This window comes from Dysidea avara, chromosome 6, assembly GCF_963678975.1.
Source record: "Dysidea avara chromosome 6, odDysAvar1.4, whole genome shotgun sequence".
Classification (NCBI taxonomy): Eukaryota; Metazoa; Porifera; class Demospongiae; order Dictyoceratida; family Dysideidae; genus Dysidea; species Dysidea avara.
The window spans coordinates 17,032,880-17,052,335 of NC_089277.1; the positions used below are offsets into that span (position 1 = coordinate 17,032,880).

The window sequence follows — 19,456 nt, forward strand, 5'->3', positions numbered from 1 at the left end:
GAGAGTTCAGCTACAAAGAAACCACCATGTAGAGAGTTCAGCTGCAAAGAAATCACCCTGTAGAAAATTCTGCCAGAAACAAATTGCCCTGTAGAAAGATCAGTTAGAAGAAGTTACCTTTTAGAGAGTTCAGCTACAAATAAACCATTCTGTAAAGACCTCAGCTGCAAACAAATCACCTGTACAGAATTCAGCTACAAACACATCACCCTGTAGACAGATCAGCTAGAAGAAGTTACCTTGTAGATTGTTCAGCTACAAACAATTCACCCTGTAGAGAGAGCAATTAGAAGAAGTCACCTTGTAGAGTGTTCAGTTACAAAGAAACCATCATGGAGATTTCTGTAATCAATATATGTGACCAGATTTGCGAAAAGGGGTCTTCCACACACATCCAATTCTGTAAACGTTGGAGACCATAACTCAGTGTTCAAGTAACATATTAACCTGAAAATTTCACCATGTATTCAGCTATAGTGGTGCTCACCACTGTCCAAATTTCAAGGCAATAGCTCTTTCCAATCTGAAGTTATCAATTGTCAAAGTTGGCAAATTGGATGTGTGTGGAAGACCCCATTCGCAAATCCGGTCACATATGTATTATATATAGCTATAATTTGTACATTTACTGATAAAATATTTAAAGTACATCAACTTCATCTTTTCTTCTTCCTGTAGTAAAGAAAAAAAACATAGGTTAAAAAGTCCCAAAGCTGGTCATAGGCCGGCTTTGGGGTATACAAATACAAAAAGAAATGAAATCTAATCCAAAACAGCCAAGCTGTAAAAAAAGTGTGCGGCCCTCAGAAAGGCTATGGTGAAAAAAGATGTGAAATCCAAGGTGGCGGCCAAGAAATGGCTGTGATGGTAGGTTAATGGTAAAAATTTTAATAACAACAATTCAGGTGAATTTTGTGCCAATTGACCAAGCGGCACCAAATTCACCTGAATTGTCGTTATTAAAATTTTTACCATTAACCTACCATCACAGCTATTTCTTGGCCGCCACCTTGGATTTCACATCTTTTTTCACCATAGCCTTTCTGAGGGCCGCACACTTTTTTACAGCTTGGCTGTTTTGGATTAGATTGTATATACATTAGTTTGCCAGTGATAGTTATAAACGGCGAACAGAATGTAATGAATTGCCCGCCCACGCACAATTTGCGCCTTCGTTAAAATGGCCTTGCTCAAAGACGATTAAATGTCTAGGACGTAGTTTTCTGTATAAATACTTTGGTTTGTTTATCATGCTGTAATATTGTGCTGCTGTGTTATGCTATAATAATATTAATGCTTACATTATTATTTTATTGATGTTTCTATTACTTTAGTGCACGGTGGGAGGTGGAAGTGTCCATGATGACGATTGGGCACTGTGCAAATAAGGTGAGTGTATGCTTTGTACAAAGAAGCCCACGTAGCTGTGCAGGGCTCGTCTCAGTCTGTACAGGCTCAGCTTCTGTATAGTTTTTTTGTTTTTGTTTTTTTCGAGGGGTAGCCAACGCCCATGCAAAACACCGAAATGGTGTACCAGAGGGGTTGCCAACGCCCACGCAAAGCACCCAAATGGTGTGTACGAGAGTCCCAATCTTTATGTATTTTAAAAGCATTTAGTGAGATTGCTAACTAGTAACTACCTGTACAGTTGTTGATCTACATCTTGTTTTAGCTATTCGTGATCGATCACTTTCTCCATTATTTTTACGTGATTTTGGATTTAGGATTTGGTTTCTAAAATATTTGTGTATTTCGGATTGGATTTCTCACATAGTGTACAAGAGTCCCAAGGCATTGGCTACCCCTCGCTTTTTACCAAAAGTCAGTTCATCTCTAGTTGACAAAGGTAGTCTGACCATCTAATTATGATATTAGAATCTAAATAAAATTCTTGATCACAGATACTCATTTCCCTTGTTGCTATATGTGGTGGACCACAAAATTAACTAATGTAAGCAACCCTTACCATACCTTGTAGTGTTTTATTTTTATGTGAATCAGGCTTGTTGTAATTACCCAACGAAAGTAATCAGTACAATTACAATTACTTTTTGAAGCCAATCTAATGATTACAATTACAATTACTTCAGTATGTAAAATAATGATTAATAATTACAATTACTTTTCAATTACTACTGTATGTGTGGGGTTAGAGCTGGGTGATATACTGGTATTGTTAATAATCTGTGATATTTAAGTCATACTGGTTTTTATACCGCCTGCATTTTTTAATACAGCCATACCATCTGGGCACTATGGCCTCCCTGTGGGCTTGTTTCATCCCATATTTAGAAGGTAACCAGACATGTGACAATTAATGTTAGTCGGCAGGTGCTGATGTAGTCAGCTAACCAAACTATATGTAAACAAGTTTGTTAGTGGTAGTTTGTACCCGAGGCTTGCTGAGCTACCATGGGTATTTGGACCAGGTGCTTTTGTTGTGGTAAATGGCAGTTACTTTAATACCAATAGCTTTTACATTAATACTGTGATACTTTTTATGGAAGGTATACTGTTTGTTATTTTTCAATATCGCCCAGCACTAATTGGGGAACAACAATAACTTACTTACAGTTCTCCAGCATTAATCTTAAGGTACGTCTATTAACTCTTCAAACTTTTTTGGTAATAGTCTACATATATTTTGGTCTGAGAACATTGCCACTATGGTTGAATACACACTCAAATGGTGCAAAGGTTGCTGCTATTCTTTGCTATTGTACTTAAAATGGGGTATTTATTTGCTTTTATCTTCCAAAATTTTAAAGGGCTTTCATCCTTTGTAAACTCTGCGTCATCCAGATACATTTAAATGTTTCTCTACTATTGAACATTATGTACCCCATGGGTATCCCATACTGTGCATAAAATGTTTAACTATATGGTCAACAAATACATGACATATAATTTCAATAATTTATTGTAGCTACATGGGCCACATGTTATACTCATGGGATTGTGTACATAGTATAGTCAAGTTATGGAGTAGTACTTTTATATAGCATAACTTTGATTACTTTAATTTAATTACATAATGATTATTGACTGAACAGCTAATTACAATTACAATTACCATTACTTTTATGCTCAGTGAGCAATTACAATTATAATTACAATTACTTGAAAATTGCTAATGATTAGTAATTAATTACAATTACGATTACAATTACAACAAGCCTGGCCTGATGTGAATATGTAGTGTAGTGTAGTGTGTGTGTGTGAGTGAGTGAGTGTGTGTGTGTGTGTGTGTGCGTGATTAAGATTTTTTTTAAATTCACCAATTAAAATGTGACCATTTTTTCCACAGGTTTACATGCTGGAGATCTGCAAACAGCTAACTTGAAAGTTTTATAATGACCATCTTTTTTAAAATTAATATTTATTTGATTACATTTACAAAGTTGGATCATGTCATCAAAATATAGTTTAACGTGTTATTAGCAGTACAAGGGCTATTGACCATTGAAATGTTGATGAATTAAACATTCATGAAAGGAATGCTCCTCCATTGCAACTCCCCCACGAAATATAGCGCGCGCGTCACTAATAATCAGTGCTCAGCCGGGGTATGCGACTATTGGATTGAGATGGTGATTTTTATAAAATTATTTGTATCATATGCATGTTCGTCACGAACGGTATAACTAGCTGAAGTGTTCAAGCAAGGAGCGATCTAGCCTTGTATCACCGGGATTCGTTAAAAAGTTCGCGCCTGGATTGTTGGGGTGAGCTAATATTTTCATTGCCAATGGTTTTATCGAGATGCAAAGTTTTCCAGTAAGCACAGGGTCGTACGACTCGTCCCATTGCTGAAGTGTACACAATATAATAGAACACGTAGGTCTGAGTCTCTCCTGTAACTCAAGATATCCACTGTAAGCCATCGAACGTGGCCAGACCCACTCTTCGCGCGGAGTTTATCGATTGATAATTATAAGTGCCTATAGCCTCTCGCAACTAGGCGCGCTTATAATTATTAATCGATAAGCGCCGGGAGAAGGCCACGCGAGACTACATGAAGAATTTGATTGAAAACCATCATCAAGAGTACCTATGTATCTTGTTTCCCTCATTAAATGATTTCTAGATATTCTAAGAAATATAACATTTCTAACTAATCATTTGTAAATCATGCTAATTGTATACATATGTTCCCCCTTTGTAATCCCCCCCCGGGGAATAATCAGTAAACACCGCCTGCCCAGTAATAATAATTAATAAATAAATTTCAAAAATTTACGTGACTAGCTGACCGGGTCTAGCTAACTTTGTTGTATTGATAGATGAGTTTCATACGGAATTTTAAACCATTGCCCCTAGCAACCTGAATTTTACATTATTTTGCATATCGGTATGAATGTCAAAAGTAACGTCTCCAGTGTTTAAAAGGATAGTATATACCGGTATAGGTCATGATCGAGATATGACATTTTAAAGTTTGCAGTTTTCCCATGGGAGGGGGTAACAGTTGCCCCTTTTGGGCAATCACATGGATAATGTATGAACAAGTTTCAAAATGTCATATCTCATGATCTATATACTCTATAATTTGGAGAGGTTAAATGTGAGATTCATACCTACAAATAGCTAATGAGAAATGATATTAATTGAATTTGTTGCTTTCCCTCACATTATTTATGTGATTGCTCCATCTCATAGACAATGTATGGAAGCACAACAAACTTTAAAATGTTATATCTCATGACCTATACATGCTATCCTTTTAAAATTTGGAGTTGTTACTATAGACATTTGCCCCCAAATAATTTAAAATTCAGGTTGCTAGGGGCAGCTTTTGTAATGAAATTCATCAATTAGTTGATTTGTTGTACAATTGTATTTATAGTTTTTGCTCTGTAATAATAAGTAACTTTTTTTGTAAAGATCAGGCTTTACCTGTTACAATAATTAATACTAATACTGAAAAAGAATTAGGGGTATGGTGTTATGATGTAATATATTCTATATACATATGCGTATTATAGTAGAGCATTTGACTATGTCCCACATTGTAGATTTAATAATCATTAAACTTGGGTATTAGTGGAAATCTATCTTTATGGCTACCAAATTTTCTTACAAACTGTTTTTCAAAGAGTGGTAGCCGATGATTGCCTGTCTGATTGGATTGACATCAAGAGTGGAGTACCTCAAGCAGGGGCAGATCTAGGATTTCCCAAGGGGAGTGCTAAGCTAGGGGCATTATCTAAGAGGTCTTGGAGCATGCCCTCACAGGAATTTTTTTGCAAATTTAGCTTTCTGGGATTGAATTTGGCAATAATATTGACTGAACCTTATCAAATAAGCAATCGTGAGCCACTTTAACTAAGTGACATCATTATTTTCTAGCAGTGGCAACTAGCTACCATATAAAGGGCACAACATAAATGCTGCAGTATAAGTTCAAAGTGCATGGGAGTTGGTCTTTGTTCTTAATGATGAATGTTCTATTAGAGTAGTTGACTGTTCTATTAGAGTATTTCAATGTTTGATTCCTAGAAGAGATTAGCTCTTTTACTCTTTCCATGTTTTCATGCTTTAAATACAACTGCACCTGTATACTGTAGCTTCTACTATCTTTCTAGCTAGCACGTGGTAAATTTTGGAGGGGGTGCTTCAGCCCCCAAAGCACCCCCCCTAAACGCAGTCGATATACCAGACCTTATTGAGAGCAACTTAAGTAGCCACCCTCTTGATCCATGTTGTGGGCATGTGATTGTTTCAGTTAGCTACTACCTGCTTGATAAACAATTTCATAACCCCATCCTTGTAGTGGAGAAGTTAAGTGTTGGTAAGATCATCTGGTGGTTTCTTAAGAATGTACAAGAACTTCCAAATTAGCACATCAGCCACCAATTGTATAATAATCAATTTCATTTATAAAAGCCTAGCTTGCTCATATTGACGAACCACAATCAGTCACTCTATCATAATAGTATTATTCAATAAGAATGACAAAAGCAATACTCTGTACATGCACTTGCCATTGTACAAGCCAAGCCCTCTTGAGTCTTTTGAACCTGTACATCCTGTGTGTAGGAAAGACAGGGAGTAGACCAACATGTAGACTCAGACTCCTATGTTCCACACCAATAGCGACAGGCTGAAACTGCCAATGAAGTTTCAATTCTGGAGGCTTGTGAATGCTTCATATACAGTAATCCTGATGTTATACAGAGTTTAAACCTTTATGAAACCAGAACAACATGTTTCAGAACAACATGTTTCAGAACAACCTAATATGGGTGTAATGCATCTATCAAAGTTTTTGCATGCAGGAAAAAGGGGAATAACTAGGGGATTAGATAAAGATTTATGCTCTGTGGAATTTAACAAAGGATTGAGATACTGAATGGAGAAAGGAAGGGAGTAGACCTACAATTTTGCCTCACTGTACAGGAATTAGACTTACAGTTGGGTCATATCCCCTTGTATTATCCCTCCTTGCCCGCATGGGAGTAGGTGCATGCATTTCTAATATGACCTTCTATTTTTCTGACACACAGTGCAACAATAAATTGAAACCAAAGAGTGACTGTATACATGTACACTAACTGTAGCTTTGCACTCTAGTTCTATTGGAAATGCTGAATCATCAGTCCTACTGCAATGAGTAGCTTCTCAGGCACTTGCCTAGACTGCAAGCCGTCTATGTCTGTTCTGCACTATTGACTGATTCAACAGAGTTTTATTAGCTGACAAGTTCTGACTCAATGGCAGCCGCTACACAAGGTTTCAGTAACTTTCTTGCAGGACCCTAGTGTGATAACCAGTGAATAATAGAACAATAAAATGACAGCAATACCCACAGTTAAGCCAATACATGCCACATGGTTAAGCCTATGGGTACAGTACAAGACAACTAGCGACACCTTGCTCTGCACGTGTACAGAGACACATAAAACTCACAGATCATTATGAAATTCTATAAATGATCAAATGTGTCTAGAGTAGTGACTGATATCCCACCCTTTCGTTGTTCTCAAAGTAAACTAGGCTCACCAGCAAGCACTCAATGTATTAACAGCAAAAATACAGACAATATAAAGCTTACAGAGTACACTAATCGCACATTTCAACTTGGAGCTTTCTGGATCACGTGCGACCCCTTCATGTATGTCTGCATTATGTATCACGTGACTATAAGCTGACGTAACGTTGTCATGAATGCCACGAACAGCCAATCGTATTGCTGCAAACCACATTTGTTTGTTGTAATTTCTTTTACCGAGTCTTTTACAATTGGGAAGAGTCCATCGTTCATAGTTCTAAACTATATCATGAATTCCAGAGAGTCAGCGTCCGACCTACTTCGTAAAGCGTTATATGCACTGGAAGCTAGTGGCCATGGAGGCGACCCGCGGTGTGACGCTGAAGATGGCAACATAGATGGTAATCACTCGTTCTCAGATACAGCTGGTGCTTCTACCTCGGCTTCCACTGATTACCGTGGTTGGCCAATGCCGGAGGCATCCCCAGTGTCTCGTTACACAGTGACCCCAGTATCCCTCCCTATAGCTAGCAGTGGCGGATCCAGGATGGGGCATTTGGGGCAAATGCCCCCCCCCCCCTTCAAGAAATTGCATACAAGATCGATATACTCTAATAGAGCAGTCAATTACTTTAATAAAGCAGTCACAATGTTCATGAGGCAGTGTAGCTTACCTATGAAGCTACAAATAGGATTTTATTTTACATAACAGACGTGATATAGTAGGTAAGGATAACTAGCTATTATTGTTGTGACCTTTTTTTTTTTTTTTTTTTTTTTTTTGGTCTTCAACTGGTTTTCAGCAAGTTTTTTTGGTCTTCAACTGTTTTTCAGGAAGGTGCCCCCCCTCTTTCGAAACTCTGGATCCGCCCCTGAGCTAGTGCCACAGACCTTCAGTGCTGGTCACTGTAAAGCATTAATACAATAATACAATACTACTGGTCACTATTTGCCGCGTGCCTCAATAGACGGGTTGCCTATTTAGGGCGTGTCCCTTGTGTAACGCAAGAAAACGCGACTTTCCGTTTTACGCATGATTACAATGTTGGTCAAGAAGTCAACAAAAAACCCATTTTTTAAAATAGTTTGACAAACGTTTTTGATTCTTCAAAGGTACAAGGTGAGTTAAAATCATCCAGTCTATCATTCTAAGTAGTAGCAAAGTCTTACAAAGAATGTTTTCAGCGAGTTTTATCGCTTTCCAAAAACCCGAGATTGAGAGAAAATCATCTTCTCGCACAGCCTTCACCTTACACGCTGGATATGTTATAGCTGGAACTTTTCTCTATAACATACTTTCTGTTCTGAAGGCTGGCTAACTCTTGCTTGCTAAAGTTAACCGAAACGTTCATTTTCTCCAATAGCCGTAATACATTTTTGACTTAGCGAACTCGGAAAGTATGTGGAAAATTTACGGCAAAACGACCACGCCTTAAAAAGGCAACCCGTCTATAGCAGGGGTGCGATCAGCCCCTAGCTGCGCAACTGATGGTATATGGGCAACAGAGGCCACCTGGCAACGCTTATCTTGAGCAAAGAAGGTTATTCAGCGGCATATCTCTCAATCGCACTGCAGGATCTCGTACTGGCACCTCGGCGGGAGGTTACGTTCCTAGTGTGGCGGCTACATATAACCCTGACCACTACGTGGCCAGTCGCCGCGGTACTAAATTTAAGGAAAAGGTTCTGCTAAAATGATTGCTAAAACCTTTGTGTGGAAGAAAGATACTATGGTCCTGCGAAAGATGGATGCAGCAAAAATACCAAGTTACGCCCTCCAGTGCCTAACTGGTAAAGTAGATAATAACAATGACAACTACGAGGAGTTGATGATGATGGGTGCTGTAGGCTTAATTTCGAAACTGAGAAATTCTATTTGACATTGAAGGAGCAGACGCATTTTACATAGACAAAAAACTTAAGGAAACGTTTCCGATTCTGGAACATACAGGCGGGTACACACTACTAAGACCAAGTAAAGTGGCACATGAGTTGGTGCTGATTGAGCCGCCCAGGGGTGGCTTCACAACTAGATACTTAAAAGATATACTCAAGTCTTCACGACTATACGTAAGACCTTTACAGTCAAACATTACCTCGGCTATTAGTAATTCAATGGATAATCAGCAGCAGGTGATTATAATTTATGTACACATAGTTAGCTAACTATACTCTTGTCACATAATTGTATACACAATGTTTTGTTACAAAATACTCGTGCTAGCTAAATGTGTGTGAAGACTGTCACAAGTAGCTTAAACTGAAGGACAAATAATTTATGCGAATGATTTGATGTTACTATAACAATCCTGTAATTGTTACCATGGCAATGGCTGAGTATTGAAGTAATTCATTAATATTTTCAGTTAGCTCAAGAAGACATTACGTATAAGCTTATGCTGTTTTCCATACATGTAGAGCAACATTGAGCCATCAGAATATTGCAGTAACTGTGACGAGTTGTTTCCTTTGACTCAACTACCAAAGCATGTGGAATTATGGTATGTTCTGTGTTGTATATGTTAACTTTGTGGTGGTCCTTGTTTGTGTGTATAGCAACTGGTGATATTGATTGTCAACAGTCTTTGGCTTTCAACCATGCATGCATATGCTCTATACTGACATGAGCAGATAGCTAAATAAAAATTTTATATTATTTCGTATTCAAAACTTTTTTAAAAGCTCAGATCAAATCAATTGGCTATCATAGCCCTTTATTATCAGTAAACAGCATATGTTAAATTTTTATTTAGCTATCTGCCCATGCCAGTATCCATTAGTGCATGTGCATGCATGGTTGAAAGCCAGAGACTGTTGACAGTCAATACCACCAGTTGCTGTACATGTAAACAAGGACCACCACAAAGATGTTAAGGTTGCTAGATCCCACCTCTTTCTTGTAGGCTATTTGGAGTGTGACAACACACCTCCCATGCACTGGGTAGTTTTAATAAACAACTTAATGTGCAATATGTAAGGAATTTTAAAATTGATGAATCTCTGGTATTGTGTGTTGTAGTGGAACCTGTTAATCAGGACATCTGCATAATCTGGACACTTGGTAATGGTCCCAAAATATCCCTTAGCATGTAAACTGATTTGGAAAACCAGGACACCTTGATAATCAGGATACTTTTGGTCGGTCCCAAGGTTTATATACAGGACTGGTGGACTCATGTTGGCAATGCCTGTTCTGTCTATTATAGTAAATGGGTGTGATGTATTGGTTGGTGGTTAGCCTTAGATCTCCTGGTCCTATAACCCCAAGAGCCAAAAACTAGACATCAAAGCATTTGGATGTTTTATAAAAGCAGCATCCCATTGTGCACTGCAAATACCCTCCCATGTGTATATAATTTTCTTTGTGTGGGCACTGCCTTTATACTCAATGGATAATATCAATTGGGACTTGTGGGGGGCATGGCCCTCACACTATTTTCAAAAGCATGTTTTGTCCCATCCCCACTTTTTGGACCAAGTACTAGTAGTCATTCAGCTGAAGTTATATATATATACACAAAGAAATACATACCTCCATATGAGAAGCCATACAACCATCACACAAAAGCACCCTGGGGTGTGGCATCATCAGTCCACCATAGCTGTCAAGCCATTCAATGTACTGTACAAAAGCGCCTGTAATTTCACTTTTTTTTATGCTTGCATGTGATATCTGTTGAAATATTTCCTGGATCCCGTGCAGTGAGAAGTTTAAACAGTAGAAAGAGTGCCACATCCAGCATTATATGTGACCGGGCCTGCGAAAATAGGGCATGTGGGCACATAATTTTTGACTTCTTTTTCACAATTTCATCACTCATACCTTTTTGCACCATTATGCTATGGCATTGCAATTTTCAGCTCTTAGTAAGCATTTAATTGGCATCATGATGCAAGTTACAGAATGGAAATATACTTTTCCAGTACTGAGATATGATCTGTAGAGTGATGGGATATAGTTTGTGCCCACATGCCCTGTTTTCGCAGGCTCGGTCACATATGATGTGGGAAAGATTTAACTCTAATTGAGGGTGGCAACAGATCTAAGTCTAAGAGGGCAGTCTCACTGTAGTGTGTGAGTGTATGAGAGTTGGTGACTACCGACGATTAAACCAGGACTTGGAGGTGAAGATTTATCAAGAGAAACAAATAAGTATGCTGAAAATGAAAGTGGCCAACCGTGAATGCAGTGTGGTATTTATGTGATCTACACTCAGTTTGGGAACACCTGCTACAGCAGACATCCCAGCTTGTAGTTCCTTAAAGGCAACGATGTTTCAGTTTGCGGATAACAACTATCAATGCTGTAATCCTTGTAGTGTGAAGTATGTAAAGCTCACATAAAGAGAAGACCTTCACATGAACGTGATTTTTCACGTGATAAATACTGTATGTGCATCAGTAGGTGTAGAGGAGCATAGTAACCATTAGCAGGATAGGGAGTGAAGAGATAGCTATGCAGTATAGGTGTAGGGCTATTAGCCACATACTATGTATTAGGGGATCTGTGAATGGTATATATGCCACCTACATGTTTTTTTTTTAACACTAAGCAAATAACTGGTTAATTTTGTGTACTGCTATATATGTGATTATTTTGACACTAAAATCTAGACAATTTCAATGTAGCTATAGATCTGGAGTTGGAACTGGAGAAGAAAGAAGTGTGGAAGAGGTGCAGAATGTTATTTCAGGTACAGGATATTGCACTGTGTGAGTATGGAGTCTATACACCAGTTACAGGCAGTAGTGGGAATTCCACCTCCACAGTAAGATTGACTTCAGGTATGTCTCATTTAATTAATCTACTGGAGTCTGTATATTTTTGTATTGCATATAGTTACAGGTAGTAGTGGGAGCTCTACCTCCACGACAACAGTGAATCCAGGTATGGCTCACCTAATTAATCTACTTGGAGTCTATGGATGTTTCTGTATTGCATGTAATTGTAATTGTAATTGTAATTGTAATTTTTAAGCAGGGAGTCCACTCAGTAAAACTGATTTTCAGTGGAGCCCTGAACAAACATACAATAGACACATACAATAACTAATAATATACAAAAAAAAAAACAAACAAACATACATACACAACTAAGGATACATAGACAAAATTACACAGGAATTAAGAATTAAGATAATAATTACGAAATGACGACAAAGTGGCAGGTAGCTACAGGAAGTGGTGGGAGTTCCACCTCTACAACAAGAATGACTTCAGGTATGGCTCACCTGCTTATCTACTTGGTGAGTGTCTATGAATTTTCCTGTATTGCATGTAGTTTCAGGAAAGAGTAGGAGTTCCACTTTCACGACAACAGTGAATACAGGTATAGCTTACCTACTTAATCTACTGGAGTCTATGGACATTTGTGTATTGCATAGTTACAGGCAGTAGTGAGAGCTACACCTCCACGACAACAGTGAATCCAGGTATGGTTCTCCTACTTGATCTACTTGGAGTCTATGGATTTTTCTGTATTGCAAGTAGCTACAGAAAGTGGTGGGAGTTTCACCTTTACAACAAGAATAACTCCAGGTATGGCTTACCTACTTAAAGTATGCATATGCGTGCATAATGTATCAGAAGTTAAAAATCAAATCTCCAAGTGCTACATGAAGTCAGTGACGTAGCTACCATTGAGGCAGCTGCCTCGGTAGAAAATGTTCAATTCAGGCTCAGAAGGCCTGAGTTTTCAGTGGCACCCTGAATTTTCTACTCAAACGTTACAGCAACAGCATTAATTCAGTACTGTATCACACATAATAGAATCTATATGGATGTAGTACTAAGCAGGGCCAGAGTCCATGGTGACAAGGTCTGGCAAAGGCTGAACCCACTTTTCAGCTACTTGAATTTGTATCAAAAAGGTTGAGATACTTTTAATAGAGCAGTCATCATAATAATTATATATTTCAAAAATTTTCTTGAGGAAGCATACCCCCATATTCCCTAGCTTGATGTGCAGTTGAGCATCACATGAAAGAGATAATCTTTGACTTAAATATCAATAAAAGTATAGTGTGCATGACTATGACCTCCTTTGTAGTACATGGATGGCCGGACCACTCAAAATATCTCTGGAGTAAGTCACATTTTTGTGTTGAGTTAGTCTAATAATTGAAGCATGCTATACTGTAACATTAACTAAGCTGGAGCATTCAGTACTTTTGACATGTAGAAAAAATGCTCTGAAATAGTTCTTTTTCCATCCAACCAGAGAATCAACCTACAAATGCTGTACCACCCAAACTTGGCTGTTGAACATACCTGAAACTTGAAAGTGTTTGTGAATCAGATGAGTCAGAAGCTGACTCTCTCAATTATGCCAATGTACAAACTTTGCCTCGGTAAATGTTTTTCCTGGCGACGCCACAGGAAGTCCCTTAGTTACAGAATTATCCATTTGCATTGTGTAAAATTATTAACTGTTTATTTTAATGCATCAATAATTCTGCAGACTTGATCACAAGTGACCTTGATCAACTTATAGCTGCAGCCCCAGAATTTAACCGAGAGTATGTAACGTCCATCTATGAGCTTTCTAACATGAATTCTGCTACAAGCTTTAATTGTTTAATTGACAATCATGGAACCTTACATGCTGTATTGGAGATGATGAAAACAATGATGGAGTTTGATGACACGGGGTATTTGCCTAAAATATACGTGAACAACACAATCGAAGATAATGTATCTGCGGCATTGCAGTTTTATAAAAACCCCAGGCTTAATATTAGGAAAGGAATCATCATAGAAATGTTAGCTGCTCCAGGCATTGATGTTGGAGGCATTAGAAGAGATTTTTTCTCTTGCGTGTACCAGAAGTTGTCAAGTGGATACATGGATTTCTTTGAGGGTGATGGTTCCCGTGTAAGACCAGTGTGTACAGTGTCCTCCTTATCCTCTGGAATTTTAAAAACTATTGGAATTATGATTGGCCACAGTATAATAATGAGCAACATAGGCTTTCCTTTGTCATGTGTAATGTACTATTACATGTGTGGAGATCTAAATACAGCCATTATAAATTTGGAATTGGATGATGCTTCTGAAAAAGTATCGTATTATGTAAAAGAGGTGCGTGTAACTTGCACTACTTGTGTGTTACACTTCAGTGGATCTTCCATGTGCTAACCAAGCCTTAATTAAGCTAGTAATCAGCCTATATTTGAAAGAAAAATACTGCCTGGTGTTAACATGGCATAAAATTATTTGCCAATGTGTACTACAAAGTTGATGATTTGTAGAGGTGGCCTTTTTTTGGTAAAAATTAGCACAAACCAGTTCCACTGTGGTGTTATTAGGTAACTATGTACAAGCATTCATTTGTTCCTTCACTGATTACTATTATATTTGTACAGATAAGTAGTTCTAATAAGGAATTAAATCAACTCGTTGATTCTCAAGAGATGGAAGACTACCTGATAGAAAGTGGAGGAAGAGATATCCCTTTTAGAGTAAGTCTCATAGTCTAGCATTTGTACCACTAGTTATAATTCCATGTTTTAGTTAAGCTACAAAGAAGAAATCTGCGAAATCATGCTGATATACGATGGATTAGTTAAAAGAAAAGCTTACTTAGATGCCATAATGGAAGGTTTGGACTCCTTCAAGATGAAGCGTGTAATGTGTTCCAACCCCAAAGTATTTGAACCTTTGTTTATTGGTGAGCCAGTGTCATCAGCAAGGGTAAAGGAAGCAATAAAAACATTGACTCCACCTGGAGAAGATTCCATTAAACAAAGAATATTACATACAATCGGCATCTATTTGGATAGCTGTGATGAAAAAGGTATGCATATTATGTGAATACACAAATAAATGGATTGAAGTTATTGAGTTTAGGCTAATTATTTTTAAGGAAAACCAAAAACTTTCAGGGTTAATTTTTTGAGTGAAGCAATGTTAGGGATAGTCCACAATTTTCAGCCTTTTTGCAAGTGTACAAAGAGTACTCTTTTTCTAACCCCTCTCCCCCCCCAAAGTGTACTGTATAAATGTTGACACATAGATGTATTATATAACAGAACTAACACACGGATACTTTTTAATATTGCAAAATTCATGTATGGTGTTTGTTTTGTCTTTTAGGTATCTTATCATTTTGATGCTTTTGAGTAGTGCATAGTAAACATATGTACTGCATTCAGTAAATGTCTGATGGCCGACCATTATAATCTACTCTGTTCAAATGACATAAGCAAAGTTTGAATTTTTAAAGAAGCGTACTTGCGATTCTACTGTGACCCCCTTCCCTCCTAACGTACGGTTTGTACGCTCACGGAATGGCTGAAAATTGTTGGCCATCCCTTAGCATTTGAGTTCTTACAACATTTGTTACAAATATGAGGAATGAGTTGGACTCACTCATTTTGTTAAATATGGAAAAAATCATTCCTGCACATTTCTATGAATCCATCCTTGGCAGTCTCCTTCATAAAATACAGCCTCATCACTGTGATAGTGCTTTCTAGCCTCTAAAATATAGGAGATAGGTAACCTACACCCCTCTTAAATACCCTTAAACCAAAACTGAATCAGAAAGGTAAAAAATATGTGTGCCTTAAACAAACCACTGTAATTTTCAAATTGTGGCTATACAATTTACATCATTCTACTTGTGATGTAATAAGGATTATAATGGTATATTTACCCTTACAGTAAACCATGAGCAAAAACTTAAGTTACCTAAACACATACTCCCCAAATGTTTTGTGTGGGTTTAAGAGTTAAATTAAGCACTGTTGAAGGTATATTTCACTATAACATTTCATTCCTTGCTAGGATTGCTGAATTTTCTACTCTATTGTACGGGGAGCATGAGTTTAGATGAGGATAACACTATTTACATAGAGTTTACTGATAACCCTGACAAGGCGAGTGTCTCAGTGAACACATGCAACAGGATTCTAACAGTGTCAACTCACATAAATCCAATTATTCTACTGAAAGAGGAATTGAATATACTAGTGAACGACAAGTCTAACACTCGGTTTACAATCACGTAACACATTGTTGTAAAACTAGTCGAACTACTATAATACCTACTGCTGTGAAACTACTCAAAATATTGTTGTTAAAGTATCTTAATCATTTTAAAACCCGTTAAACTACTGTTGTCTATATTGTTGTAACTGTTGTGTATTCCATTGTTGTAACAACTATTGTGTATCTTCGTTGTAAAATAACTAAAAAATAGTGTGAAAGTATGAAACAGTGTAATGTGTATAGTTGTTGGTTGAAGCTAGCAATGAAAATTAGCAAATCTCACCACATGGCAAAAAAAATTTTTTTTTACAGGTGTTGAGAGTGTTTTGATCCATTTAGATTCTCAAGGGTGCAGAGCAGGCAGGCTGGTTGTGATAATCCCTATAACAAGGGATTATGCAATCAATTGCAAGTATATTGTGAGAGGTAGTCAGTGAGGTTTAGATAAAAGTAATGCAATGTTTACAAGGGTTCTGGGACACATTTGTCTTGTATATAATATTATTACATGAATCACAACAGTGAGATGAAATGTGCATACTGTTCATTAAAGCTGTAAAACTAATTTCTACTTGTAACCTCGAACTCTCAATAGCATAGCCATGATTGAAGTAGACTTAACTACAGAAGTTCTGTTTCAAAATCTAAGCAAGGCATATACAAATTAGAGCTGTACCGATAATCGGATCGGCCAAAATATCGGCCACCGATATGGCATTTTTTACCAATATTGGTATCGGAGGAGGACCGATATCGCTACCGATATTTATACAGCAATAGTTTGTACATAAACGGATTATATATTGGTTTTCTACATTATCCATGTGGCTGTTTAGTGGCAGTGGCTTATTGCTCACTATACAACAAACGCTACGCTACGATAAGCCATACAAATATACGCGATTCTAGTCTTTGTTGCTGGAAATTAAAGCTTATCAGTCTTAAATGAAGAGTCACAGGATAACCAAGGAAACCTACTGTACCAGAGTTCACACAAGCCAATAAAATGCGAAGTAATGCAGAAATATCCGTTTAAGGCTTCATGGGAGTATGCATAAAAATGTTTGTGGGTGCCTAATTGTCTGGATTACACAATAGAAACCCAAGCCACTATTACCACAGGCATAGAGTGAGCAATGAATATATCCACATGTTGTTGTAGAGTAGGTAAATGCATAGATTATCTATGACTTGTTTGTAATGCAAATATCGGATCGACTATCGGTTATCGGCTTCTTTTGGTGGTATCCATATCGGATATCGGTACATGCCAAAAACCCATATAGGTACAGCTCTAATACAAATTATGGCAAACTTTACAAAACAGTCTTTACAATCTAAAATTGATTATGTTCCATTTTAGATTTTCCATTTCTAAAGATAGAAAATGGAAAATCTATTTCTGTGTTTTATCAATGACATTCCTGAAGGCATTACCAACCTGTATGTTGATGACATATGCATGCATCTTATCCTATCCGTAGGCTGTGGAAAAACCCTCTTGGAATGATATGCCGAAAGTATCCTCCTTTGAGTGGGGCTAAAAACCGTGATAAAGATCAAGATACTCCAATAGAGCAGTCACTCTAATGAAGTAGTCACACTATCAGAGTAGTGAGCTATGTGAGGATTTTTATGTAGTTTGTTAGCTATAAATGTGTAGCTGGTGAGGTGGGCAGTTATTGTCAGCTGGCTGTGACATTACCAAACCAGAGACAATGTATGTAGTCCATCAGTTCATTTATTCGCCCCTGGTCAGCTCCCCCGCCCTCATATCAACTACTTCTCTGCCACTGATCCGATCTGCTTTAGTTATTTAGTTATGTGGAATCTCACTTTAAAAAACTGATATGTGATTAAATACCTTGGTGTTCATATTGACAATTAGCAATAGTAAACATTGTTCAGTCTACCAAATGCTAATTACACCTATTGTCAGTAGTCTGGTCTCCATATACATCAGCACTGGTAAACAAGATTGAAATATATATAGTGTAGCATCAATCAGCCTGCATGGTTCATCTGTAATCACTACAGTAGAGTAATGTTAGTGAGATGTTAAGGATCTTAATCTACCAACACTTGAAGCGAAGAGGGAGTATAAATGAATTGTTCTAAAATAGTGAGCACACCAGTTGAGCCACCCATATTTGAACATAACCAAAGGTTTCTTCAATTACAAGTTAGAATTACTTACCAGGATTTATTATTTTTGAATACTCTCCCGGCATGTACTGTAATGAGTTGGATTTAAACTACAACTATCCCACTAACAATCTCATTAGCAAATTCTTTTTAAAAAGTGACCAAGTATTATCTGGACCACATATGCCTTCAATGGTTGAACAATCTGTAAAAGATCAACAACTCCATTTAGTGTGACGGAAGTTTCAGAAATGTCCAGGTATGTCAAGAATCAGTGACTTGCTCAGGTGTTTAGAAGCATGTACAACTGATAGTAAAGTTTGAGCCATACTTTACAGCAGTTCATTGTATTGCAAAATTTGTAGCTATCCATGAGAAATTCTTTGCAACGATACTTAGAGCTTGTACTTGCTATGATCATGGGTACAGTAATTCAATTGAAAAGTATTCAGAAAACCCATTTCACATTTATACTCTTGTTTAGCACAGACTCACTGAAGTTGAGATTTGTGCATATTGTGAACATGGGATAGAAAATCCTTGTTGAGTTTTAGTGTCACCATAGTATGACAGATTCGTACAACACAAATTCAGTTACAAAAATCAAGTTATTGTTTGTTTCTAGGACCCAGGTCACATACAACCAAGTACATATACCAATGTGACAACATACCCATAGGGTATGTATAAATAATGTCATAGCCAGCAGTGAGTGTGCTTGCAGAAATGATACGCATGCATACATAGGAAAGAGTTTAACTAACGTCAGAAAATCACAATACTAAAATGTAGCTTGCACAAAATAAAACAAAAACGAGCAAACTATAGGGGCATTAACTGATTTGTTTATATAGTAGGTGTGAGATGTCTCTGAAGATGAGTCAGCAATGAAGTGACACAACAAGGTGGTGAAGGCAAATGATCCCAATCAAGCCAATATGGCACAATAGACTCTTGTACCTAGAGGCCATTCCACATGTGATGTGCCAGTAAATCAGTGGTGTGGCTTGCCACTAGTTGGCATAGTGATCACAGCTAGTCTACAATATTATGCATACACATACAGGAGATAGTTACACGTATATGCAGCAATGCATCTTGTTGATTGCACATTATGTACCTCATTCACAATGATGTCACAGCCATAAAATGGTTGTGGGACTTTCATAAAATTTGTATGGACAACTGTGGGAAGAACTGCCTTAAAACTGGAAGGAGGTTCCACATGTATCTTGTTCATGTATTTTTGGCGTTCTGCGGTAGCTATGGCATCAATTCAGGTAGATCATGTCAAGTATGTTCATGCAATATCAGTGCAGTGCATTTTTA

The 19,456-nt window shown here is 37.5% G+C and overlaps 1 protein-coding gene and 1 long non-coding RNA gene across 6 annotated transcripts; both read left to right on the plus strand.

Annotated features, from left to right (window-relative positions):
- The first annotated feature begins 1,122 nt into the window (after positions 1-1,122).
- On the plus strand, positions 1,123-3,434 carry LOC136257335 (uncharacterized). Its single transcript, XR_010701915.1, has 4 exons — positions 1,123-1,239; positions 1,335-1,389; positions 2,238-2,295; positions 3,308-3,434. It is a non-coding gene; the product is annotated as an uncharacterized lncRNA (long non-coding RNA).
- A 4,812-nt stretch (positions 3,435-8,246) lies between these two features.
- On the plus strand, positions 8,247-16,249 carry LOC136258733 (uncharacterized). 5 transcript variants are annotated; one of them, XM_066052083.1, is made up of 13 exons: positions 8,247-9,124; positions 9,410-9,492; positions 11,621-11,685; positions 11,735-11,776; positions 11,832-12,211; positions 12,273-12,320; positions 12,376-12,423; positions 12,482-12,529; positions 13,452-14,071; positions 14,356-14,451; positions 14,504-14,591; positions 14,640-14,786; positions 15,779-16,249. In XM_066052083.1, exons 5-13 carry the CDS (start codon positions 12,142-12,144, stop codon positions 16,000-16,002), a joined length of 1,389 nt encoding a protein of 462 aa, XP_065908155.1. In that variant the 5' UTR covers positions 8,247-9,124; positions 9,410-9,492; positions 11,621-11,685; positions 11,735-11,776; positions 11,832-12,141; the 3' UTR covers positions 16,003-16,249. The 5 variants fall into 5 exon arrangements, with proteins under 5 accessions (XP_065908155.1, XP_065908153.1, XP_065908154.1 ...); XM_066052081.1 differs by having other exon boundaries at positions 8,249-9,124; positions 11,832-11,879; positions 12,113-12,211; positions 14,504-14,786; XM_066052082.1 differs by having other exon boundaries at positions 8,249-9,124; positions 11,729-11,776; positions 14,504-14,786.
- Positions 16,250-19,456: the final 3,207 nt, after the last annotated feature.

What these genes read in the sequence shown, in the direction of transcription:
- LOC136258733 (XM_066052082.1), top strand. Translation starts at nt 12,142, where the DNA reads ATGACGACAAAGTGGCAGGTAGCTACAGGAAGTGGTGGGAGTTCCACC. An exon ending in CACGACAACAGTGAATCCAG is followed by an intron (nt 12,424 to 12,481) that starts GTATGGTTCTCC and finishes TATTGCAAGTAG; the next exon opens with CTACAGAAAGTGGTGGGAGT. An exon ending in TATCGTATTATGTAAAAGAG is followed by an intron (nt 14,072 to 14,355) that starts GTGCGTGTAACT and finishes ATATTTGTACAG; the next exon opens with ATAAGTAGTTCTAATAAGGA.